The sequence below is a fragment of the Tribolium castaneum genome, chromosome 1, assembly GCF_031307605.1.
Source record: "Tribolium castaneum strain GA2 chromosome 1, icTriCast1.1, whole genome shotgun sequence".
NCBI classification, from domain to species: domain Eukaryota; kingdom Metazoa; phylum Arthropoda; class Insecta; order Coleoptera; family Tenebrionidae; genus Tribolium; species Tribolium castaneum.
In genome coordinates, this window is record NC_087394.1 from 11,337,709 (window position 1) to 11,365,332 (window position 27,624).

General features: G+C 29.0%; 3 protein-coding genes across 7 annotated transcripts in view; 2 read left to right on the top strand and 1 right to left on the bottom strand.

Annotated features, from left to right (window-relative positions):
* LOC103312469 (uncharacterized protein) overlaps positions 1-10,531 on the top strand; it is an 82,395-nt gene extending 71,864 nt beyond the window's left edge. The window contains exons 5-6 of one of the 2 annotated variants that reach the window (XM_008193147.3): positions 2,710-2,812; positions 7,328-10,531. In XM_008193147.3, coding sequence (XP_008191369.2) covers positions 2,710-2,812; positions 7,328-7,423 — 199 coding nt within the window. In that variant the 3' untranslated portion in view covers positions 7,424-10,531. Of the gene's footprint in view, positions 1-2,706; positions 2,813-7,327 lie in introns of both variants that reach the window. The other variant, XM_008193146.3, reaches the window with a different exon arrangement.
* Positions 1-27,624, bottom strand: part of Galt (Galactose-1-phosphate uridylyltransferase) — a 131,824-nt gene that overhangs the window by 44,972 nt on the left and 59,228 nt on the right. The gene's annotated exons all lie outside the window — the stretch shown is intronic.
* LOC657874 (ras-specific guanine nucleotide-releasing factor RalGPS1) overlaps positions 10,609-27,624 on the top strand; it is a 37,708-nt gene continuing 20,692 nt past the window's right edge. For 2 of the 4 annotated variants that reach the window (XM_015978492.2, XM_064359895.1), the window contains exon 1: positions 10,609-10,813. The gene's annotated coding sequence lies outside the window, so the exon portion shown is untranslated. Of the gene's footprint in view, positions 10,814-18,879; positions 18,995-27,624 lie in introns of those variants that run through there. The other 2 variants (XM_064359894.1, XM_015978493.2) reach the window with 2 other exon arrangements.

A 27,624-nucleotide genomic window follows, 5' to 3' on the forward strand; every position in this document is an offset into this window, starting at 1 on the left:
CAACACTGGAAATTATTTCCTAGGAAACCGTTTCAAAAATAATTTATTTTTATTGTTGCTCAAATTCTATTGCGATCATGACTGTTAGACAACGTTGCCACATATCATTTATCTAAAATCCGTTATTTATCAATAACTTTAATACAAAGAATTTTTTTACTATTTCTACCTTTATATGTAACCAGTTCTCTACCACACACCATTGAGTTGGTGCGCCAGTTTTTGAGCACTCTGTATATTTAAAAACAATAAAAAAATAAAATTAAATAAAAAATATTAAAAAATTTATTGCTTTTTTTTGAAAAATGGCAAAAATAAAAATATAAATTTTATACGATATTTAAACGCACACATTGCTAAAAAACAAATATATGGTAATTATAAAAAACAAACAGAAAAAATTTTGGATTCCACCAAAATAAAAAGCTGAAAAATTCTGTTTCATTATTTTTCTGTTTACTAAAAACTAATAATTACACAGAAGTACTCGTAAACATTCGTAACTGAACACTTCTTTATAATTTTCTCAACAGGATGATACAAAAGTTATGGCCATCTCTTGGAGAGTAAAAAAAAAACATCTAACTCTGAGTTAAAAGTCCTCTGACAAAAAATTGTTGGAACCTTTTTTCGCGAGTTATAGTCTTTTAAAGTTATATCTTTAGTCGTTCACATTATCTATTCTTGGATTTACTTAGTGGAAACCACAGATTGATATTATAACATTAAATAAATATTGCCCGTTACAAAAGACACCAATTATGTGTTGTGCAAAACATAATAATTCGAGATGATGCAAAAAAAGAGCATTTAATAAGATTTCTAAGAAAAAAAATTAAAAACAATATTAAAGTTCTTTTATTATTTATCACTCTGCAAAAGTTGATTACTTTTGAATAACTCTGTATGCATATCAATATCGTCATTAATTAACAAAATGCACAAAAAATATTCCTCATCATTCTAAAACACAGAATGTTCAAATGTTGTTGTGTGCAAAAAATATGTAAAAAATCGTCACTAGTCCGAAAAATAATAATATAATTACCTCTGTAAAAATAAAAAAATGAAACACTCATGACTACTGGGGCGAGCAACAATTTTTTTTACGTATTTTGTACACAAGACCTTGTTTTTAACAATCGTTTATTTTAGAATGACATTAGAAATAATGAAATTTCAATTAATCGATGTTTTAATAATACTTAGATACCTATATTGCCTTCTTTATGAAAACGTTATTAAACTTTCATACAGGTGGATTAAGTTGCGATTTATTTTGCATTAATAACAAATGTCAAAATAATAGCTAATTAAATTTTTAATTGCAAATTAAATATCCCGTAACCAGCTCTAAATTTTATTAATACAAATATTTTTAATCATGATTAATAATTATTCTGAAATTCTGAAAAAATACACATGTATACGGAAAAAAAAAGTATTTAACACCAAAGGCTGATTTCAGCGGCAATGAAACTAACTTTTGACAAACGCTTTTGACCTGGAAATCGGTATTCTTCAGTTTATTAGGTTGGAAAAGTTTGCAAAAAGCAAAAACATTTCAAATCTTTTTATTTTCAAAAACCGACTGAATAATGTGACCCAGGTTTGTCAATTAAAGGATATTTTCATTCGAAAAATATGGAAATCCTTTCTTTCTTTGCGATAGGACTTGTAATTTTGATTTTTTAAGCAAATTACATATAATGTTGAGCGTTAAATGCTTTCATCTTTATTTCAGCACATTATCATGGTCTTAGAATTTGACAATTTTTGGAAACATTTTTGGGTCGTTTCAAATATTGTAAAGACTTTTTGTTTTGCTAAATAACTATTAAGCAGACATACATGTACCTTATATTAGGTTTAGGTTGTTCAAAGTAGTCCCAACATATATTTTTACATAAGATTTTTTTAAATGCATTTGAGAAAAAAAACTTGTAAAGTTTTTAGCGAAATGTGGTTTCAGCTAAGCTTAATCTCTTAAAAGTAAGTTCTTATTTTATCAAGTCTCGTTTTGAGAACTCAATAGTTACACTTCGTTATATAGTCTGATACTTTAAACGAGTTTAACTTGTAAATGTAAGATATATTAGATTTGCAATTGCAACAACTTCTAAACTTGACAAAGTAGCAGTTTTTAGTTTCCTGCAGTTTACACATTAGCAAAATACACAAATGTATATTTTTAGAGGTATGTTCACAGTTAGCAAAACATGCACTAAAAAACTAAATGGATTGGAACCCCGAGTTACGAGTGTGCTTAATATTTCTAACTTACAATGATTTTACAACAATTTGCTTTCCAAAAAAAAAATTAAATAAACAGAAGGCATAATGTTCAGAGAACTAAAGCTCGGTCGATTGGACGCAACAAGAGAAATTAAAAAATTATATGTTCTCACTCTTTTTTCTACACAAGCTAGCAAGCATAAATAAAATTTGTATTTTGTATACTTTTCTACCTTGATATTCATTAACCCTAACATAGAAACAGTTTAAAACTCGGACTCCTAGTTAAAATGAAAATATTTTCAATTTACTCTGAAATTGTAATTAAAAGTGAAAATAAATGTAAATGTAAACGCGCTCGTATTTCGCTCAAAAGTGAAACCGTGGCCTACAAAACGTAGCTTATTTGAAATGAAAAGCGCCGCACCATAAATCAAGGGCTGGTTAAAAATTTATGCACATTTTTTACAGCAGAGCCGCTGCAGGTGAAAGACACGGTTCAGTTTCGGAGGCAGACAGCGACGAAGAAAATGAAGAAGGAGATTACACCGTATACGAATGTCCTGGCTTAGCTCCCGTAAGTCGAATTTTTTGAAACTTCCAAGCCATAATTATCCTAATAAAGAAAAATGTTTGTTGGAGGTAAACTGTAGACTCAATATCAGATATCGGTTTAGCGCAAGATTTAAGGGCCCAGCGGATCAATCTCAATAAATCTTTCGTACGTCGTTCCCACAAAGCGAAAAAATATACTCAATGTCATGAAAATTGCAACACCAATAAGGAATTTGAATTTTGTGACGAAACTTGGCACAAGTGATCGACTCTTAGCGAGTAATAAATGATTAAAATTTGAACGATTTTAATCAAGTGGTAAGGGAGTTTTTAAACATTTAAGTTCTTTTACCAGCATTTAATATTCTTCCAATCTTTTTCTGTGTTTTTTTAATTCGTTTAGGTTTAAGTATTTTAAAAGCGCAATTAGGCCTGGAGACAACAAAACCAAAATTACTAACAATTTAAGCAGTTTTCAAAGAGGCATGATTTTTGGACTACAATAGGGGTCTTCGGAGTATGGCTATAATTTAATTATAAGACAAATTTTTGCCCAATGGGTGGGTTTAAATGTCGTTTCTTATCACTTTGGACTGTCTACTATCGAAATTGGTTCGACTGTTTCCTTTTGGTTTTTCGTAGTATGGGAGAAATGGACAAAAACGCTTATCTAAGCCTGACCTAACAAACCTTTATTTCGAAACACAACGCGTTTCGACCATAATATGGTCAATGTATACAGTGTATTTTCTCATCTGAGGATGACCACTTTATGGTTGAAATACGTTGTCTTTCCAAATAAAAGTTTTGGGGTGTCAGGTTTAGGCTGTGTTTCTGCTCATCCCTCCCATACCTAGAAAATCCAACAAAAATCAGTCCAGATGGCCTAATTCGATGGTAAACAGTCATAACTGAAGTACAACAACCTTCAAACTCAACCATTAGTCAGATTTTTTTTTGTGCTTGAATTATTGCCATAATCCGAACATGACCATTTTGGACTTCATTTGTTTTTTTTTTAATCTGCTTCCTCTTCTGCGTCGTGCTGAACCTTTTCTAATCAATGGCTAATAACATGGCATAATGGTACTTGAAGTACTCTTCAAACAAATAGCGATTTCTCAAAATAAATAAACACCTTTTCGTTTCCCAAAAATTATGCTTCTTAAAAGTTTGTTTAAATGTTGGTAATTTTTTTTGTCAAACTCCAGCATGTTTTCCTTTTTACAACACTTAAAACTAAACAAATTTAAAAAAATACTGCAAAAATTGACAGAAAAGCAAAAAGTTGGAAGAACAACACTTGCTGGTAAAAGAGCTTAAGTGTTAAATACAACACCTCAATCAAAAAATATTAGCCCCTACATGCAAAATAATTTGTACTATTTCCTGTAACCACTGTAGAAGTACATAATGCAATTACAAAATTAAAACCAAATCAATCTTTAGGGTATGATAATATACAGGCTGATCAAAAACTGGCGTACCAACTCTGTGGTACGTTATTGAGAAGCAAGTGCAGATTACGGGAAAAATGTTGAAAAAATTCCTAAAGTCATATTTTAAAAAATCTGGAGCTACAAACTTATTGTGTTAACTTCTTTAGTTTTTATTATTTTTTTATGTTTTTATGTTTCATTCCAGGTAATCGTTCCGTAACAAAACGATGAATAATTATTTTTAAATTTACTATCAGATTTTAGCAGTTTTTTAATTTAAAAAAAATAAAATTCATCCAAAAAATCACAATGTGTAAATGTGCCAACACTGGGAATTATTCCCTAGGAAACCGTTTCAAAAATAATTTATTTTTGTTGTTGCTCAAATTCTATTGCGATCATGACTGTTAGACAACGTTGCCACATATCATTTATCTAAAATCCGTTATTTATCAATAACTTTAATACAAATAATTTTTTTACTATTTTTACCTTTATATGTAACCACTTCTCTACCACGCACCATTGAGTTGGTGCGCCAGTTTTTGAGCACGCTGTATATTAAATATTTTAATCAAAAAAAATCCTTCTTTTATAGTTGAGGCCTTGTGTCATATTATAAATTCATCGTTTAACGAATGTGTTTTTCCAACAAGTTTAAAAATTACAGTTATTAAACCACTCTTTAAAAAATGGACCCAATTTCAGTATGGATTTAGGAAAAAAATGTCACCTACTACAACTACGTATCAATTAGTTTCGAATAGTTATAACAGCTTAAACTCTAAACAAATATCCCTAAGGATATTTCTAGATCTTTCAAAAGCGTTTGATACTGTTAATAATAAGCAATTATTATTAAAACTTGAACGCTATATAATTAGAGGAATTAGTCTACAGTGATTTAAGTCCTGCTTAGAAAACCGCCTCCAGAGGGTTGTTATCAGAAAAATTGGTATTAACTATGCATCGTCTGAAAAAAAGGTTATAACAGGAGTACCACAGGGGAGTATCCTTGGCCCCATGCTTTTCATCATATACATAAATGACTTTTTAAAGAAAGAAACGACATAAATATAACTAGTTATGCAGATGATACAAACTTAACTATAACTGGCAATAATATAACTCATAATCAAGATAGTGCTGAAGATGTTATAATTTTACTTTAAGATTGGTTTAGTTCAAACAACCTAAAATTAAACATAGAAAAAACTAAAGGTTATAGGCAAACAGAAAACACCACGATAAATCTCAACAACAATATTTTGTCCATTTTATCTGAAAACAAAAAAAATTCTGGGAATTAAATTAGTTCAAAAACTGTCTTGGGAAAACCACATACGCATACATAAAAAGAGTTAAAAAATATACAAGCAAAAAATCATTGCTGTGTTCTTATTATGCATATTTGTATTCAATAATAAAACGCGGTGTAATATTTTGGGGAGGATCTTCTCACAAACAACGAGTGTTTCTGCTACAAAAAAGAGCAATTAGAATTATAGCTAGCCTCAAATCACTAGACTCTTGTAAAGGCGTTTTTAGGGCCAATAGTATTTTAACCCTGACTAGTTTATATGTTCTAGAATGTCTATGTATTGTTCACAAATATTTGCATTACTTTAGTAATATTTAACAAAAATACGAAAACCACATGAAAGGTTGAAACGTTTTTATGTCCGTTTCACAGAACATCACTGCTAGAGGAAGGGTGTATATATCAATGTTTGAGACTGTACAATTCTTTACCATCCAGTTCTAAACAATTGCCGATAAAGCACTTTAAAGAACAAATTAAGGTAAAATTTATAAAAGCAGAATTATAGTCAGACACAGAATTTTCAAAAACTATATTTCATTAAATTACAACTATGATATTTTACGTTTTCATTTGTTATTTTATTTATACATATACAGGGTCGCTAAAAAGTATGGATACAGTTAAATATTATAGAAACTATTCATCAAAACGTATTGAAATTTGGTATATACTTAAGAGTATATAAATTCTATCGTTTTAGATGTTAAATTTCTATCTCCATTTGTTCTTCGGACACAAGGCTAACTTGATTTTTTTAAATAGCAACAATGTTGTCTTTACCTATCGTTAGCTCCATTAACCAAAAAATAAGTAAAAGTTAAAAATAAATGTTAAAATAACACTTTTAACTGCAAAAGGACACGTTTTAATTATGAAATTTTAAACACGGAATACTTGATTTTTATGCCACAAAAGATATAACTGATTTCCTCTAACTTCTTGGCTTTCTGTCTCCATGATAAACCAACATGAGAATTTTTTGCTCTGTTTTACTTAAATGTGCCGTTTTTAAACTAATTATTGCACCCAAGTTTAATTTTTGGTTATTATACAGGTGACAAATATCGCTAATAACAGTATTTTCAAAGCTAACTTAGTTTCACTATTCCAGAAAATTTTTGAATTTTTAAATTTTTACCTTTTAATAAAAGTAAAGGTGGGTATTATGTTACGTCACTGAATTCAGAAAAAAATGCTCTTTTAAAAATGATTAAATTTGTCCCTTCGTGCTATTTAAAAAAAATTACGTTAGCCTTGTATTTTCAAAATAAATGACGATAAAAATTTGAAAAAGCACTCAGATGATAGAATTTAAACAATTTTAACCGTTTCCCAAATTTCAAATTTCTGAAAAATTTCTGTATCCATACTTTTTTTTTAGCGACCCTGTATATGTTGCAGTGTTGTATATGTTGACATTATTTACAAGTTCTGTTAATGTTTTGATTGTAATTTTGACGAACATCAAACACGTTGTATGTTACTGATATTAACTAAAGATTATTAAAAACTCCCTTACCACCTGATTAAAATGGTTCAAATTCTAATCATTTATTACCTGCTAATAGCCTAACATTTGCGCCAAGTTTGGTCAAAAAATTCCTGTTCCTTCTTGGTGTACCAATTTTTGTGATACTGAGTATAGAATAAATATTTAGTGCTCTCTTTCTCGCCCATAAATTATGGTAAATTAAGAAAGCAGTTTTGCATAAGCGCAGCGATTAGAACCAGTTTTTTCGTGATCAAGGTCCCTCATTTATCGTTTGATTTCCAGACCGGGGAAATGGAAGTGAAAAACCCGCTTTTCCAAGACGACCCAACACCGGCGCAAACACCACCCGTTAAGCCAACCGAAGAGGAAAAGAAATAAATCGACCACAAACACTATTCAATAGTTTTTAAGTCATCCAACTTCCTCCAATGGATCGGTGTTTACGTCTCTAGACACTAAACAGCAATTCATTGCAAAAGTTAGCAACTGGAACTTGGGACGAGTTTCCCAATTTTCTCTAGTCACTCGTGTGAGGACTTAAAATTATTGAATAAGACCAGTTGTTCTTTCAGTTTTTTTTCCGATTGATTTGCTTACTTTTCTCTTATGTACACATGTAATCAAAATAAATTATTTTCTAGCAACCACAAAGGCGTTTTCTTTACTCGTTCGTTGAATAATTATTTTGATAACACGTGTACGTTTCGATTGAGTTTGCTGTTCCTTCAAGACTGAGGCGAAACACCTAAAATAGGACATAGGCTAAATGACATATATTTTTGCAAAGATTTGTTCATCGATTTTTGATGATGCTTCGTCAGCCACGTTCACTATCCCAGCCACTTTTCTAATGAATGGATGTAAAGAGAGTGAAGAGGACTGTACGTTTTGTATCATTCATTCTGTCTCAGTTTTTTTTTATACAGGCTGTTTCGTCTAAACCCCACATTAGAAGTATTGGGAGTTGTAATAATGGGCTAAAAATTTGTAAAAAAACATAATCCGTGAGGTCCTGATCAATGAAAACATTTTCAACATGGCGGCACTTTCTGTTATACCAACTTTGTTATTTAAAAAAAAAATTTTTTTACTGCATTTTTGAATTACACGAGTTATTTTAAGGGAGTTTTTATCAGATTTCCCTATATCTGAATTTAGTTATTTTTAAAATACATATTTTGGGATTTTCGAAAATTTTTAGATTTGCATCTTTTGACTTCAAAGATCGATAACCCTGCCGTTTTTAATGATTTTGAAAATTTCTTTGAATCACGTGAAAGAGAAGGTTTAGATAGTTTTTTTTGTTTTATTTTTTCAAAGTTCTAAAGAAAATTAGCAAATCCCAAATTTTTAGAATTAAAGGCCGATTTATGGAAAGCTTTGTTGGAATTTAATTCGTTGCTAAAGGGTAGCAACGCGGTTGGACCAACTAAATTTGTTCAGTTTGGTCACGTAATCCGTCAATCACATACAGGGTGACCCATTAGGGGTATGTAATCGGTCTATAACTTTTTTGGTAATTAAAATACTGCTATGTTGTTTTTATTTTCCGATAGATGTACTTAAATTCTACAAACTAAAAATTTGTTTATTTTACACAGGGTGTATACAGAGTGGTGAACCAAAGTTATAAGTTTTTAAATGGAACATCCTATATATTTTTGCATAATTGAGTTCTACGCAAAAAAATTATGTAACTTTCTATAAACTATTATGGTTCTCTCTTTTTTTTCGTTTTGGAATTATTCAACTTTTTGTTATAAAAAAGGCCAATTTTTGAAAATCCCTGCGAAGTCGCCTATGAACATTTTCCGGCAAATTTGCAACAGAAAAATTCAGAATACTTTGTAGTTTAAGCAAATAGACGACTTTTAGTTAAAGCACGCAGACACTATACAGAGTGTGCCAAAACCCAAAAAGTTGAATAATTAATTTTTTTCAAATAGAACACTCTGTATTTTTTTCATCTATCGATAGCGGCTTTGATAAGCTTTCTAACGGTATAGGGTTTGAATAGCAAATTTAAAACTTTTAAAATTTTTCGAGATTTTTTAAAAATGTATTTTATTACAAGAAAAACTGTCGTCTTAGAATCTGATAAGTCAAATGGTAATTTATTTTTCGATATGTACTAATGTGACTAATTACATTAGTAATCTAATTATTTCTTGATACATAAATGAATTTTTCTTATTAAGAACTAATAATAAAATAAATAAAAAAAGAAAACAATTTTTTTAACATTTTAAGAAACATTTCAAATTTGCTATACAAACCGTATATCATTAGAAAGCTTATGAAAAATATTATCGATACGTGTAAAAAAATACATAGTGTTCCATTTGGAAAAAATGAGTTATTCAACTTTTTGTTTTGGCACACCTGTACATCATCTGCGTGTTGGAAGTAAAAGTCGACTACTGCTAAAATTGCAGAGTATTCAAGTTGTTTTGTTGCAAATTTTTCGGAAAATATTAATAGGCGACTACGCAGTGATTTTTCAAAAATTAGTCTTTTTTATAACGAAAAGTTGAATAATTTCGAAACGAAAAGAGATAGACCCGTAATAGTTTCTATAAAGTTTCATTATTTTTTGCGTAAAATCCAATTATGCAAAAATTTAATTAGTGAAATTAAAACTAGGGCATTCCATTTGAAAAAATTGACTTATAGCTTCTAGAAGTTGTCCAAAAATTTTGGAGTTTGTAATCATTTTCCCAATTTTTAACACGGTGAAGGAAAGATTTAGGCTTTTTTTTGTAAAACTCTAAAAAGGACAGAGATATTGATTTTAGAAGTGAAAGATACAAAACAAAAAATTTTCAAATTAAATTTTTGTCCAAAAATTTTGGAGTTTGTAATCATTTTCCCAATTTTTAACACAGTGAAGGAAAGATTTAGGCTTTTTTTTGTAAAACTCTAAAAAAGACAGAGATATTGATTTTAGAAGTGAAAGATACAAGACAAAAAATTTTCAAAAAAACAAAATATTTCAAAAATGGCTTATGAAAACTACCTTAAAATAACTTGAGTAATCCAAAAATGCAGCAAAAACTTAACTTTTCGTTTAAAACAACAAACTTGATAGCTGTACACCAATATTCAGGTCAACATCATCAGAACTTTCAATACTTCTAATGTGGGTTCAGACGGAACATCCTGTATACCTACCTTCTAGCAGTATTTAACAAACAAGTCCATAATTTAACTAGAGAGAAATATAAATAATATTAGCGCATTATTGTATAAATGTTAGAGTTTATTTTTCAATGTATAGTACTATACCTAACGTTGAATTGTTTTAACTTGTAAATTATTTACGATAAATATCAACAAATATCAAAACTAGTTAGACGATAGCTTAGACGTGTAGATAAAGCACCAACGTTTGAACAATCTACAACTGTAGTTAATTTGAATCCGTTTACAAAGTTCCACCTTGTAAACTGCACACTATTTATTTATTACAATAAAGTTTTATTTTAATACCCGACTTTTGAATTTCCCACACCATGTTCGGTCCCAGTCGGCCGCTTCCGTCCCACTTGACATGCGTAAACATAACCAAAGTACACCTGTCACTAATGTGAATGTCAGTCGTATTTTGGTCGGCTTTTTGCAAGTGTTGGAGGTGCACATATCTCAAAAAATAGTTTAGTTTTTAAATAAATCACTCAGTTTTGTCCCCATGTTCTAGTTATATAAATTATGTGTGTTTGCCAGCAAACCTCCATTCAAACAACAGCCCAAAACCGCAATTTAATTTAGGTAAGTTTGCCCAATTATTGTTTTTACTATTCAATTAACTTAAATTAGTTATAAATTAAGCGACTTGTTGAATACATTGGGCGCTCAACAGCCCCGGTTTATTTTTAACTTGGGGTATAATCATGGGGTTTAACGCCCTTATCGATCGAGGGGTAAATGGTTCAACAAACTGCCCCATGTGTGCACACCTCGGGCCATTTATCATTAATTTTAATTAACAAACTTCTTGTAATCGGGCTCAGTTTGCACTGGATTTGATAACCTCTTGCTCAAACTGTGATTAAAAGAAACGACGAGATTTTTTATGTTGCAATACTTCTAATTCGTGTCTGTATTTAATTTCACACAATTAAGATAATGGTTTCAGTGTCGTTTGAGTTACGCTTGATTTTTGTTAAATCGGTGACAAGATCGTCCAACATTTTATTGTATAATCGATTGTTTTGGTTAAAATTAACTGGGATGTTCGAAGCACCGGTAAGCACGATCCTGCTAATAATTCCGGTGTTGTGTTTCCGGTTGGTGTATCCAGGCGTAACGTTTTGGTCAGTTACTATTCCATACAAAAATTACAAGAAAAATTGATAAAAATGCACAGTGAAATAAGCAAAATAAAAGTTTGCAAATAAATTATAAACACCCTGTAGTAGCTCAGAAGCCTTGTTCAAGACGTACGTACTAATAATGTCATTAAGAAAGCACCATTTCTGTTTTTTTATTAGTTATTATTAAATCTAAAGATGTAAAACCGATTTTTTTTTGGTTATAATTTTTTTGATAGTAATCCTTGGACCGATTTTATAAAAAAAACTTTAGGGACATATCTAAGAAGCCAGACTGAGATCCTAATGAGCCCTCAAAAGTAATAGCATCCTATTAAAAAATATTATTATGGCGTCATACTTTTTTGGGACACTCTGTATAATCAAAAATGTCTTCCTGAAGTACGTCATAGAGTCTAAAACGTCTACAAAATATCAAAAGTCCAACTTTACTAACAGTACAAATTAAATGCACAGTATTTTTTTTAAGCGACAAGTAATTTTGATCAGTAAAAATAATAAATGCACAGTAAAAATAATAAATGCATAGTAAAGTAATAAATGCATAGTAAAAATAATAATTGCACAGTAAAAATAATAAATGCACATTAAAATAATAAATGCACAGTAAAAATAATAATTGCACAGTAAGATAATAAACGCACAGCAAAAATAATAAATGCACAGTAAAAATAATAAATGCGCAGTAAAAATAATAAATGCACAGTAAAAATAATAATTGCACAGTAAAAATAATAAATGCACAGTTAAATAATAAATGCACAGTAAAAATAATAAATGCACAGTAAAAATTATAATTGCACAGTAAAACTAATAAATGCACAGTAGAATAATAAATGCATAGTAAAAATAATAATTGCACAGTAAAAATAATAAATGCACAGTAAAAATAATAAATACACAGTAAAAATAATAAATGCACAGTAAAAATAATAAATGCACAGTAAAATAATAAATGCATAGTAAAAATAATAATTGCACAGTAAAAATAATAAATGCACAGTAAAATAATAAATGCACAGCAAAAATAATAAATGCACAGTAAAAATAATAAATGCACAGTAAAAATTATAATTGCACAGTAAAAATAATAAATGCACAGTAAAATAATAAATGCATAGTAAAAATAATAACTGCACAGTCAAAATAATAAATGCACATTAAAATAATAAATGCACAGTAAAAATAATAATTGCACAGTAAGATAATAAACGCACAGCAAAAATAATAAATGCACAGTAAAAATAATAAATGCGCAGTAAAAATAATAAATGCACAGTAAAAATAATAATTGCACAGTAAAAATAATAAATGCACAGTTAAATAATAAATGCACAGTAAAAATAATAAATGCACAGTAAAAATTATAATTGCACAGTAAAACTAATAAATGCACAGTAGAATAATAAATGCATAGTAAAAATAATAATTGCACAGTAAAAATAATAAATGCACAGTAAAAATAATAAATACACAGTAAAAATAATAAATGCACAGTAAAAATAATAAATGCACAGTAAAATAATAAATGCATAGTAAAAATAATAATTGCACAGTAAAAATAATAAATGCACAGTAAAATAATAAATGCACAGCAAAAATAATAAATGCACAGTAAAAATAATAAATGCACAGTAAAAATTATAATTGCACAGTAAAAATAATAAATGCACAGTAAAATAATAAATGCATAGTAAAAATAATAACTGCACAGTCAAAATAATAAATGCACATTAAAATAATAAATGCGCAGTGAAAATAATAAATGCACAGTAAAAATAATAAATGCACATTAAAATAATAAATGCACAGTAAAAATAATAAATGCACAGTAAAAATAATAAATACACAGTAAAAATAATAAATGCACATAAAAATAATAAATGCACAGTAAAAATAATAAATGCACAGTAAAAATAATAATTGCACAGTAAAAATAATAAATGCATAGTAAATAATGTTTCCTTTTAGTTTTTAGTTTTTAGCCTGCAAGCTAGCTAGCTCTGAGCGTTTAATATTTAAACTGTGCAAACTGACTTTTATATTGGGCAAATTTTAATAAAATACTGTGCGTGGTTTACTTGTCATTTAAATTTTTTACTGGGCAAAAATGAATTAAATACTGATCATTTATTATTTTTACTGTGCAAAAATAATTAAATACTGATCATTTATTTTTTAATGATCAAAATCAAATTTATTACTGATCGCTTTATTATTACCCTAATATGTAAACTAACTGGTTAGTTTATAAACTAGTTAAGCCGGTGGCTATTTGAACAGAAAACTCAATTTCAACTAAAATAGCGGCTAGTTTGTAAACTAGCCAAAATTCTTGGCTAATTTACTTAAAAGAATGGAAATTTATATTCGCATTTTAATGAAATGATGATGAAAGTCCAAGTTATCATATTGGTAATTTGATTGTTGTTTCAGTTAGTTTATAAACCCGACCCGCTAATGAAAAATAAAAAGATCTCATAACTTCGGTTTATTTCCTAAGTTAGCCAGCCAGCTTAGTTTGTCAACAAGTTAAATCGGCTATTTTAGTTGAAACTGTGTTTTCTGTTAAAATAGCCAACGGTTTGCTAGTTTATAAACTAGCCAAGTTTACATATTAGCCGCAACAATACACAACATGTATTAATTTCACTGAATTGGAACAGTTTTGCCTTCGCAGCCAATTGTCAACAATCGTATCATTTGTAATTATATACTAGATACTTGAAATGGAAATTGTGATACACACTCGTATATACACTCTTGGGTAATAATACTGACAAGATAATGCCTTTGTTTATTCCTTTTTACGACACTTTAAATGGCATAAAATCGTCGTCATAAAGGTGAATTGAGGAATAATTGTGATAAAAATAAATAAAGCACACCTCGTGCGGATCTAGATCAAACCGATACCAAAATTGTGCCAAAGAAACAGCACGTGTTGATTAAAAAAAAATGTTTTTGTTAGTGGAGGTCTTAGGTCATTGCGGGTCAAAATTGAAATTCTCCAGTGTGTCAAGTTCAAGACTTCTAAAAATACGATTCGTATTTTTGCTTCGTAATATTATTGTTTATTTTGCTACAGTTTTTACTAGTTCTATTTAAAGGTTTTGCTATTTTAGGACTTTTACGTTCCTTGTTAGTGATTTAAGAAAGTGAGGTTCCTTAGAGGGAGCTGTGTTTCGTATCGTTATCCTGAAAGATGTTAAACTCATTTTAATTTGTGAAATTTGCAACTTTTTGTAATTCAGGCTAAATATTAACTGATTTAAGCACTGAGAATTATTCTGAATTACTGGGAAACGTGGACTTTTCACCATTCATAACTAACCTAATTTTATCTACTTTTGTGACACACAGTTTTTACTTTTAAGTAAAACCTCACACTTCCAGAATTTATAATCTATGCTTAGACGGAAGAGGTTGTACTTTATGATCTTTGGTTATTGAATGGGAGTTTGAAACTTGTTCTGAAAAAAATCGTACTAAAAAATCGGTATAAGGTATACCGGGTGTTTTTTTTTTAAACGAACCTCATATTAAAAAAAGAAATTTGAAAATTTTGAGACAAGTCAACACGTATTTTTTATTTATTCATTTTCGTTTCAGTTACGTCTGTTTTTTTTTGAGTTTTGATTATTTTTTATTAAAATTCCAGTGACCTTGTACTATCACGAGTTTTCGAAAATGCACGAATAAGTCAGAAAATTAACTTCAAATTGAAGATCCTGAGAAGAAAAACCTCGATTATGTGAACTATAAAATTCGAGAAAGTCCGCTCATTCGAATTTAGATTTTGTTAAACTGTTTGTTGCCTAATTAGAAAAACACATATAACAGCACGTATTTATATATTTAGTCATTTTAGATTAACTCTTTTTTTGAAAGGGCCTAACTCAGATTTTTCTCTGAATTAAAATGTGACATTTTTTCACTCCAAATTAAAAATTTATTTAAAAAAGTTATATTTGAACTTATGCAATCTTTTTCGTTTGTTTTTTTCCTTTCGTTTCCTTCGTTTTCATATTTATCTTTGTTGTAATCCTCGTATTGCTGCGAAATTTTAACTTAAAATTATCCACTCGTAACACATTTAAAATTTTCTATATAGATTTTGATTGAACAAAATCTGGTATCTTTGTCTGTTAAATTCGTGAAATAATATTAAAACTTCCGTAATAGTTTCATTAGCATTCTTAAATAATTCCTTTGAGATATTCAGCGAAAGATCTTCCTCCAACATGTCGTTATTAAAATTTAGATTGTTTTTTCAACATTTTTTATTGTCACATTTTATTAACCACAACGTTCATTTAATTAAAATTTTTAAGAATTTCTAAAATCGAATTATCGTGTGCAAAATTCTAAGTACACAGGCAAAACATTGAGCAAAAATAAGAATACATTTAGTGTGTTCAATTTTTTTGTAGTCCATTTGACTAGATAGTTCACATGGTGGATAATAAGTTTTTTGAATGAAGATTTTTATTTTGCTGTTTGTACATTGTAGTTTCTATGGAACTGTTTGTAGTGCATTGACATGGACTTTTTAAAAATGAACATAGGATTAATAGTGTTATATGTCTTATGTGACGTTCAGTGAAATAATCGTCAAGTGAAATCGTCACTGTATGTACTGTACGTATTGATAAAATTATCACAGTTTAGTAACGCACTTTTTTATTATTATTATTATTATTATTTTATGTGAACTTGTTGAGGTAAATTTACTGTCATCTATCGAAATTGACCTGTTTCTGGATTTAAAAATAAAAATAACTCTCTGTATACTCTTCTTTTCATAAAGTACTGGCTTTACATGATTTTTTTTATACGAAATCACAATACGAACTTCAAAATTTTTTCTTGTTTAGAAACAGGATGTAGACGTAATAAAAGAGTATGTAATGTGTGTGTGACATCGTAAAAAAAGTAGTTTTTTTTCTTTTCTTACCGTAAAAATGATTGTTTTATTTTTTTATTTATTGAATGAGAAAATACAAATTGTTCAGAAATGAATGTTTATCAAGTCACCTATGAAATTTAAACTAATGTGTCGCTTAATTTAAATTCGGAAATAAAATTACCGTTGGGGGCGCCACTGAGCTAGGTCGAAAACAGTAACCATAAATGGCGGGAAAATGTTTATTGGGATATTTTGAGCGTTGTGCGAATTTTGAGGCTTGACAATTATTGCATTGCCTATGCGGAATGATTATTGTATCTTTGATGCAAGAAACTTATGTTGACAAATGAGAAATGACGAGGAAAATACGAATAACGAATGACTGTTTGGTTCACTTTCTTTATTGGAAAATTATTACAAAGACATTGGAAAGCCTACCTTTTGGCATAATTTACGTTTAAATGTATCAGGAGTTGTTAATCTTTATTGTAGTTCTGTAGATTTACCGAAACATTTCATGATTTTTTCAGTGGAAAATTCTAACCTAAAATTCACACACTTCACTAATTTATTGGTTTCTTGAGCCAAACTTTGTGTTCGCTGTGATCCATTACTTATAATCTTTAATTAGACAACTGTTTGATAACACTTTGTAATCAAAATTTAAATATTTTTCACTTTTTATCCACTTTCAAGTTCCAACAATAAACACTTTATACCACGAAAAACTACAGAACCAAAGTCAACGCTAGTATTTACCACCACGTACTTTTAAAGTAATTCTTTCTATTGTAAGTAATTAACACTATACACGCAAAATTGTTGAACAATTCGTTAAATGTCAGTTAAATGTGGCATTACGAAAATTTCTTTACTGTTTTCGACATAGTTCAAAAGTCATCACCAGAGGGCGTCTAGTTAATTTTATTTCCGAATTGTGAATATCGTCAAAGTGACAGATCTGTCAAGATGATGCAAAAATCGAATCTAAAAACAAAAGAATACACAACAAGAAAAATGACGGAAAAAATAAAAAAACAAATTAAATGCAAAAAAAGTAAGCAAAAAGTTTATTCAATGATTTGATCGAAATGACATTACTAAGAAACTATAATAGTCATTCCATAATCGACTTGATGAACAACCATTTTTGAACACATATTATAGTAGCTATTTTCATTTAGTCCTTGTATTTTTATTGACACATTAACGAATACAGACTCTCAGAAAGTTGGTAAAATCGGTTTTCGTCTTCTAATAAACTCGTTTATAACATGCCTGAATTTTTGCACCGTTTGTTAGCTTAGATAAGTGTCGTTGTCTAGCTTTTAATTGTCGATTTTGAAAGATTTTTTTTAGTAAAGTACATTTTCTTAAATTTATTACACAAAAACTAACTACGAATCTTAAGATACATTATTTATTGTATTTGTTATTGCTTATTGAGCTGTCCTTCTAAAAACATAAATATAAAAGGGCTGTTTTTAAATTTATTAATACTTTTAACAATTTAAAAATGTATTTTTGTAATTTTTATTTAGCAAATACGTGATATTAAACACCGAATTTCTTAAATCATCTTTCAAAATATGATTATTTTTGCCTTTGATGTAATGTGACAATAATCACTTTGAAAATCCTAAAGTGTCTGAACCATCAGCAATTGAATCAAAAAAATTTTTTTGTTGTGTTTCACAGTAGATTTTTTTGTTCTTAGAATCACTAGGATCCTGCTAAACACGAGCGTCACACAAATTCTTTTTTTTATTTTTATTAATTAAATTGAAATTTTATTTGAAATGATCAACTTGTTAATAAAAAAATATTAAATAAGAAATTGAAAATCTTAAACTTTTTGCACTTAAAAACGTACAGAACAGCTTGGATTTATATGAGTGACTCGACCAGTAATAGTTTCTTATTTGCACTAAATAGGGTTATTAAAATAATTGGTTTGTGTTTTCTATTTTTGTAATCAATCAATCAGTAATTACTCCAATGACACATCTAAATGCGTATGAGTTGTATAATTTTTAATTGGGGAAGAAACAAGGCAGGAAATGTGAAACTTTTTCAAATCTCTTCACTTCTAAAAATCCCTTTACCATGTTGTACCTTTACGTTATCTATTCACTAATTTATAACCGTGTTTAGTTCCTTTTTCGTATCGGCGTTTACGATAGTCCACTTCCTGTAAATTTTTAAACTTTGTTGTTCCGATATGGATTAGGAATGTCATTTCAATCATAACATAACCACGCGTGACAATCAACTTCCTGTTTTCTGTTCCTTATTTTTCAGATTGGTAAAATAATACATATATTTAATAGTTTAAGGCCAAAGGGCATAATCATAGAAAATTAAGAATTAAAAAATTAAAAAAAATAATTAGGCTAATGATGCCAAACTTAGCTAAAAGTTGTTAGATTTTTTCGTACACGACCTTATTAACCTGAGAAGTTTTAATAATAAAGGTATTTGTATGTATACATCTACATTACGAACAAGCTATTGTTTCCTGAACTGCTATTACGCAAAGAGTTGTGTATTCAAGGTTGTGCGATTTATTATGCATTTGGATTATATTCATCATCACACTCACAAATTGCGAAGAATTTCTTAAGTAAACGTTAATAATAAGCCCCAGACGTGGTAACGACAGAATGTGTCCTATTAGAGGAGTGTTTATTTTTGTTTAATCTGCCCACGGTAAGTTGGTCAAATTTCATTCATTTGATGCAAGACAGCTTACATGACGGCGCATTTCCCTCCGGCAATAGAAAGTTTCCGGTGTTGTGGATATTTTTTAATAAAACATGGCATGTAGATACGTAAGGTTTGTGATTTGGTGTTTTGATTTCTCTTTCTTCACCCAGAAATGGGACGCTGATTTATTAATATTTATGTTATTATCTCCCATATCAAGATTTTTGTTCCTCGTAACCCAGTTTTTTTACAAGTCAGCTGTCGACTGTTACAATAGTTAAACTTAATGACTGTAATTTACCCAAGCTGTTTCTGAGCGTGATAAAATTATTTGCACACATTTTAGGTTGGTCCTAATTTTAGAACGTGATAAAGAAACTGGAAAATGAAGTGTACTTTTTGATTTTGGTTAATAAAGTGGAGTTGCGTTTTGTGGCTGTGTTTCACTGATTTACTTACCTTTAATCGTATACAAGGTGATTCAAAAGTGTTTAAGGGCCTTAAACTGAATAAAAAGCTTCTATGACCAAAAAATCTTTGAGCTTTTTTTCACGAGATATAAACACTTAAATGTTTAAGTTAAGTTTTTGGTGCTTCAAATAATATTTTTTGTCTTGCAACATTATGATGTACAAAACATTTAAAAAAATTTCAAATCAGACAACAAATTAAATTCTACATCATAGGAAACACAACAGTAACAATCAATACCGTTGCTAAAATTAAATGAGCACAAATTTTTAAGACTACGGATATCTAAAGGTTAGGATATGAACAACGTACAAATAAAACGTTCCCGTCCTCCATAGTTCCGTTTTTGTCGCCAGAGAGCGCCATTGTTCCTTCCATTACCGTCAAGTTTTCAGAGCAATTAATTTGAAAAAATGGTTGTATTTGTATAGAAAAATACAGGCAGATAGAGCATTAAATTCTCAATAATATGACTTAATAAACATAAAGCAAAAATTTTATCGTAAACTATATTTAATTTTTTTTTAACTTTTACCAATTTGAACACTGTCCCATATTTTTCAAAACGCTGTGAATACGGTTACAGATGCAAGAAAAATGTTAGGAAGAAAGTTGTTGAGAATTAAATTTTCTACAAAAAAGTCCGGGAGACCATATCCCTATCTTCAACCATTTAGGCCCCAGAGTCGTTCAAAGATGCTCAAGGGACGGACTTGTTTCATTTTGCCAGTGGTCAAGTAAAGGAAAGTTAATTTATACCTAAACCGTTGAAGATAGAAACATGGTGTCGCGGAGTTTTTTGTAGAAAATTTAATTCTCTACAATTTTGTTCCTTACTCTTTTTTTGTATCTTTTACCGTATTCGCAGCTTTCGCAAAAAATACAGCCTGTTCCCTCTAAACTCAACATTAGAAGTATTGAAAGTTCTAATAAATATATTTATTTGAAAGTTGGTACTCAGCCATAATTCATTGAGTTCTGTCCAATAAAAATATTTTCAAGATGGCGGCACTTCCGGTCATACCGGAAGTCACTATTAACTTTTTTATTTTAAATGGAAAGCTATGTTTTTCACTGCGTTTTTGGATTAGTTGAGTAATTTTATACCTATGTTTAATTTTATACCTATGTTTAACCGTTTTCGAGATATTTAAAATTTTTTGAAAATTTTTGGATTTGCACCTGTCACTTAAAAAATTTGTAACTCTCTTAATTTTAGAGATTTTGAAATCAAATTTGGAAAATTAAAAGAGAAAGCCTATATCTGTTCTCCAGTGTATTCAAAATTGGAAAAGAAGTTAATAAACCCAAAAATTTTAAGGTTAAGTTTGGGCAACTTTAAGTACCCATAACTTATTTTTTTCAAATGGGATGTCCCAATTTTTATTTTACTAGATGGAGGAGAATTTTTTTATGCATCGATCTGTATTAGCACTCCCTATACCTATTTGTGATAATTTTTAAGTTATGTTGTTTTTTTGACATTCTAGAAAATTTCTTACTAACCACAATTATTTTTGCATAGTTTACCATAAAAACATTTCTGATTAAACAAATGACACACTCTGTTCAAAATTGTAGTGTCCGTGCTGTGAAAACAAAATGAATTCATTAAATTAATGTTGGTTTAAAAAACTTTAATTTCTCACATTTTTTTTTCTCGTTTTCATGGCAATCTATGAGAAAAGGCCTATGGCTAATAAATTTCTCAATCCTAACAAAAAGTTATTGTGATACTAATACAGATCGATGCAGAATAAAATTCTCTACGATTTAATGAAATAAAACGTGTAGCATTTCATTTGAAAAAATTGAGTTATGGGTGCTTAAAGTTCTGAAAACCTTTGGGGTTTGTTATTCTTTTTTAGAAATTTGAAAACACGAAAGGAAAGATCTAGGCTTCCTCTTTTAAATGAGCTAAAAAATATTTCAAAATTTTTAAAAATGGCAGAGTTATCGATTTTTAAACTGGAAGGTACAAATCCAAAAAACCCTAAATATTTCGTAAACGGCTAAATTTAGGTATAGGGAGGGCTTATAAAAATTACCTTAAAACAATTCTAGTAATTCAAAAAATAAATTTCCTGTAAAAGAGTTTAGCTATAAATTAACTTTCCGTTACTTGACCACCGGTAAAATAAAATGATCGCTTGATAGTCTTTGAAAGTCTTTGGGGCCTAAACCCTTGACGATGGAGTAATGACTTCGGACTTTTTTAAAGGAAATTTAATTCTCTACAAATCTCTTTTTAACATTTGTCTTGTATCTTTAGCCGTAATCGCAGTATCTTGAAAAATACTGGACGAAGCGCAAATTTTAATTTTTTTTTATGTTTCTTATGAAAATTTTATTCGTCAGTCTGTTAAGAGTGCAAAGTTCAACATTTCTGCATTTTTTCTCCGAATAATTGATGAATTACTTTGATTTAAATTAATTTAAAATATAGTGCCCCGTAGATAAGACTTACAAAAACTCTTGGAATAACAACTACTTTTCTATTTAAAACAAAAACGTTGATAACTCTTAAGAAAGTCAAAAAAATATTAAAATCTGCTCTACATTCTAACATACTTCATACGTTTATTTATAATAAAGTGACTACAATAAAAAAGCAATCCAATCGGATAAAATGACCGCGTTCTAAGATTTACAATGCAATAAATTTATTATTACATACTTTATGCCGCAGCAATCTGCTAAGAAATTAGCTTTCACGTAAATTATTTTTTTTAGATTGGTAATTGCTTCTTCAATTAGCACAAGCGTGACAGTTCACAGCTCGGTTTCAATTATTCAAAAATCCCGATTCAGGTAAACAAAAGTGTGACATTGCACTTAAACGACACTTAATTAATTTTCGGAAGAAGCTGTCTTCAGTTTGGCTTTGAAAGGTTCATTATTCGCCCACAATAGGAAATTCGTTGATTGAATTTACTTCACAGTTTTTGTTTCCAAATCAAGCATCATTGCGCTGTTCCTGCCTCTTTAGCAATAAAATAATGGGTGTATTTCCACTGCTTCCTCCAACTAATTAGTCCGTGATGTGGTCGCTCACGACGCAATATGAAATTTAATTTTCTAAGCAGATGCAACAATAATTTGTTAGCGAGTGTGCGAATGAGTGACTTGGTGGTAAGAAGGACAAATGGTTTGGACAGGCGACTGGTTGCCGGTAAGTGGCACTATTTAAAGGTTCAAGGAAGAATTTTTAGATTTTATTATGCACGGTAACTGGGGCCAAGTCTACATTGTCTCAGGGATAGTAAATTTTTGTTTTGGCTGCTGTGCCTATTTATAAAAAATGTCCATAACCCAAATGTTGCAAATCTAAACAAGTAGCTTTATTGCTTATTAATTGCACCAAACAGTTTATTTCATCGTTGATGTTCTAATTTCCATATTGGAGAAAACCAGATGTGGTTACGAGCTTCACGGAAGTAATTTAAATTGTTCAGTGTGCTGAAGTCTGTAATTGAACTTGATCAGGTGTTGCACCAAAGAAACCAATTTGGCTTTATTAAGGTTTATTACATCCAACGAGCAACGGTAAAAAACATGAGAGTTTTTGAAGTTGAAATCCCTAAGTTTTTTCAGGTAATAAAAATAAGGATTTTAATTTTCTCTAAATTTTCACGTAATGTTTGTGTAAGTTTAAAATTGTAATTAATATTAGCCAAAATATACTATTAATATCACCAAAATAAAACTGAGAAATTATTGAACTGGCAACGAGTCAAAATTTGTGTTTGTTTTGCATTCACACAGAAAGGTTTAATTAGCTATTTTGGTTTTTATTATTTTTTGATTTCAGTTTTATTTTCCTCGTTATTAAAGACCCGACCCTGACATATAAGGATTAACATAATTTTTAACAATTATGCATTTATGCAGTTTTTTATAGAAAAATGCAAGTTTTTTTAAGAATAAAAAATAAAACCGACACTGTTTAATTTACTGTTTTTTTTTTAAATTTACAAAAAAAAGGTTAAGGAGTAATGAAAATAGCTAAAGTAAGTTTATATAAATCTATTGTGCAGAGATGAAATTATAGAATTATCTTTTTAATTTTGCTGTGAAGTGTAGTTCAGAAAGTATTGAGATGTTTTAAATTTAAAAATTATGAAAAAAATTATAAATTAAAATTATCTGAAACTACCTGCAATGTACAGGTTACTTTACAAAGTGTTCAACTAGTTTATAAACTAGCCAAACATACACATCGGTCATATCGAAAAGGTTTGTGGCTGCGGTTTTAGGGGAGTCATTCTTATTGATTGTGACTGTACGTTTTTGCAATAAAATATGACAAATCAAACTCTTTTTATTTTTGTTATTTTTATTTAACATATGAAGTAAAATCTGTTTGCTGTTTCTTTACTACTAATTGCTTGTCAAATTCCCCATTATTGATGACGCGACCTGACATATAAGGATTAACATAATTTTTAACAATTATGCATTTATGCAGTTTTTTATGGAAAAATGCAAGTTTTTTAAAAAATAATAAAAACTGGCACTGTTTAATTTACAGTTTTTTTAATTTTACTCAGAGAGTAAATTTACACAAAAAAGGTTAAGGAGTAGTATAAATAGCATTTTTTCTGTAATGAGAAGAAAGCTTATATAAATCTTTTGTGCAGAGATGAAATTATAGAATTATCTTTTTAGTTTTGCTGTGAAGTTCAGAAAGTATTGAGATGTTTTAAATTTAAAAATTATGAAAAACATTATAAGTCAAAATTATCTGAAACTACCTGCAATGTACAGGTTAGTTTACAAAGTGTTCCACTAGTTTATAAACTAGCCAAACATACACATTAACCGATCATATCGAAAAGGTTTGCGGCTGCGGTTTTAGGGGAGTCATTCTTATTGATTGTGACTGTACGTTTTTGCAATAAAATATGACAAACCAAACTTTTTTATTTTTGTTATTTTTATTTAACATATGAAGTAAAATCTTTTTATTGTTTCTTTGCTACTAATTGCTTGTCAAATTTCTCATTATTGATGAACCGACCCTGACATATAAGGGATTAACATAATTTTTAACACGGCTAAACTAATTATGCATTTATGCAGTTTTTTATGGAAAAATGCAAGTTTTTTAAGAATCAAAAATAAAACTGGCACTGTTTAATGTACAGTTTTTTTAATTTTACTCAGTGAGTAAATTTACAAAAAAAAAGGTTAAGGAGTAGTATAAATAGCATTTTTTAATTTAATGAAAAGTAACTTTATATAAATCTTTTGTACAATAAAATTATGAAAAAAATTTAAATTAAAATTATCTGAAACTACCCACAATGTACAGTCACAGTCAAAAAGAATGATCCTTTACCAATCGGGCCGGATAAATTTCAACAAACAGGTTAGTTTACAAATTGTTCAGCTAGTTTATAAACTAGGCAAACGTACACATTAACCGTCTCATATCGAAAAGGTTTATGGCTGCGGTTTTAGGGGAATCATTCTTTTTGATCGCGACTGTACGTTTTTGCAATAAAATATGACAAACCAAACTCTTTTTATTGTTATATTTATCTAACATTGGAAGTAAAATCTGTTTGTTGTTTCTTTATTACAAATTACTTGTCAAATTCTTCATTATTGATGAGGCGACCTTGACATATAAGTATTAACATAATTTTTAACACGGCGAGTCTAATTATGCATTTATGCAGTTTTTTTTATGGAAAAATGCATGTTTTTTAAGAATTAAAAATAAAACTGGCACTGTTTAATTTACAGTTTTTTAAATTTTACTCAGTGAGTAAATTTACAAAAAAAAAGGTTAAGGAGTAGTATAAATAGCATTTTTTCTCTAATGAAAAGTAACTTTATATAACTCTTTTGTGCAAAAAAATTATGAAAAAAATTTAAATTAAAATTATCTGAAACTACCTACAATGTACAGTCACAGTCAAAAAGAATGATCCTTTACCAATCGGGCCGGATAAATTTCAACAAACAGGTTAGTTTACAAATTGTTCAGCTAGTTTATAAACTAGGCAAACGTACACATTAACCGTCTCATATCGAAAAGGTTTATGGCTGCGGTTTTAGGGGAATCATTCTTTTTGATCGCGACTGTACGTTTTTGCAATAAAATATGACAAACCAAACTCTTTTTATTGTTATATTTATCTAACATTGGAAGTAAAATCTGTTTGTTGTTTCTTTATTACTAATTACTTGTCAAATTCTTCATTATTGATGAGGCGACCTTGACATATAAGTATTAACATAATTTTTAACACGGCGAGTCTAATTATGCATTTATGCAGTTTTTTTTATGAAAAAATGCAAATTTTTTAAGAATTAAAAATAAAACTGGCACTGTTTAATTTACAGTTTTTTAAATTTTACTCAGTGAGTAAATTTACAAAAAAAAGGTTAAGGAGTAGTATAAATAGCATTTTTTCTCTAATGAAAAGTAACTTTATATAAATCTTTTGTGCAAAAAAATTATGAAAAAAATTTAAATTAAAATTATCTGAAACTACCTACAATGTACAGTCACATTCAAAAAGAATGATCCTTTATCAATCGGGCCAGATAAATTTCAACAAACAGGTTAGTTTACAAACTGTTCAGCTAGTTTATAAACTAGCCAAACGTACACATTATTTTTGATCGCAACTGTACGTTACTGTGATAGGTAAGGATATAATGTTACGTTCCAAAGTCAAAGAATATTATAGAGAAATAAATAAACACAAACAATTTTCAGTTGTTCCCTAACTTGTCAGTTTTAATTTATTTCCAATATTATAGTATGCGATGTATGTATGTTATTCATTTGAGCAATGAGGTATACAGTATGTCTTACGGTGACAATTTAAACAATTTCAACCATAAATGGCTTAAAGAATTTTTCCATAACTACACATCACTGATATGTTTGGAATTACCGTTTGTACAATATAGCATTTGCGCGTGTTTATCGAGCATTTATCAGTACTTATAAATTTTGAAAATTTGAGAAGGAAAATATCTGTTTCATTTAAGAGTAGCACGAATCTAAATTCAATTTTGTACCAGTTGTTTTCTAATAATACTATTTTACATACATACGAGTATCTTCAAATACGGGTGACCTACTTTTTGCTAAAGTTTTTGTTGATTGCATTAAGTTTAAACTTGACATAATGGCATCTAAGGTCAAATGACAGTTGGATATTGAAGAAGTTCTATTAGTGATTCAAACACATGGCTGTTTAATGGAAAAAACTTGTTACTGATTTATAATTAGTAGTTGTACGTGAAGCCCAAACGTATGCTAATCATTACAAATTACAGCTGTCAACGAAAAAATACAAAGAAAGTGAAAAACGTTGATAGGAAAATACGAACAATCAACAAATAATTGCTCAATGTACACCAACAAAACAGGACGATTTTTTTATTTTGAAAAAGAGAGATGTGATTAAATAAATTGGCTGTAACTAATGGATTTGGTCTTTGATTTAGGTAATTTATTTGTTCATAAAAATAAATAATTCTTGCGGAAGAAGAATTGTAACGAGGTAAAAATCATGATATTTCCTTTCAAAAAAGATTCCTTTGTTAATATGTATTATAAAAAAATATTCGAAATGATTGTTATTAAAGAAGATTTTTAATAGTTTTCCTAAAAAAAACGAGCATGTTTTTGTATAATGTATCAATTCCCAGAAAAGTGAAAAACTTACGTTATTAAATTTTGTTGTTTCTGATTATTCTCTAAAGATCAGAAAAGAGAGGTCAAAACGCTGTCAATATTTTGAACGTTTTTTTAACAAACCTTTTCTAGCATTAAATCTACATGGTTGTGTGTGATGTTAATTTGACGATTCAAAGGTAATGTAGATAGAAGCTGTAAGAACTTTAATCTGGAATACATAATAAAACGTATACTAAATCTGCTCATAGTTGAAAATAGAAAAAAAGTTTCCTGTGAACACAGTCTGAGCCAAAGGTATCGCATAAAATTCGTACATTAATTTTTCAAAAAATTCTTGAACAGATCGATTTTATTTTTTTAATGCTACATTTTGACACCATAACGTTTTTAAGTAATGACTTTATTATTTTTTTATTACAACTGACATTTTTCATTAGTGTTTTAGATAGTATACATTTTAATCTTTATGGTAAGTATAAAAAAACAAAAAATTTTA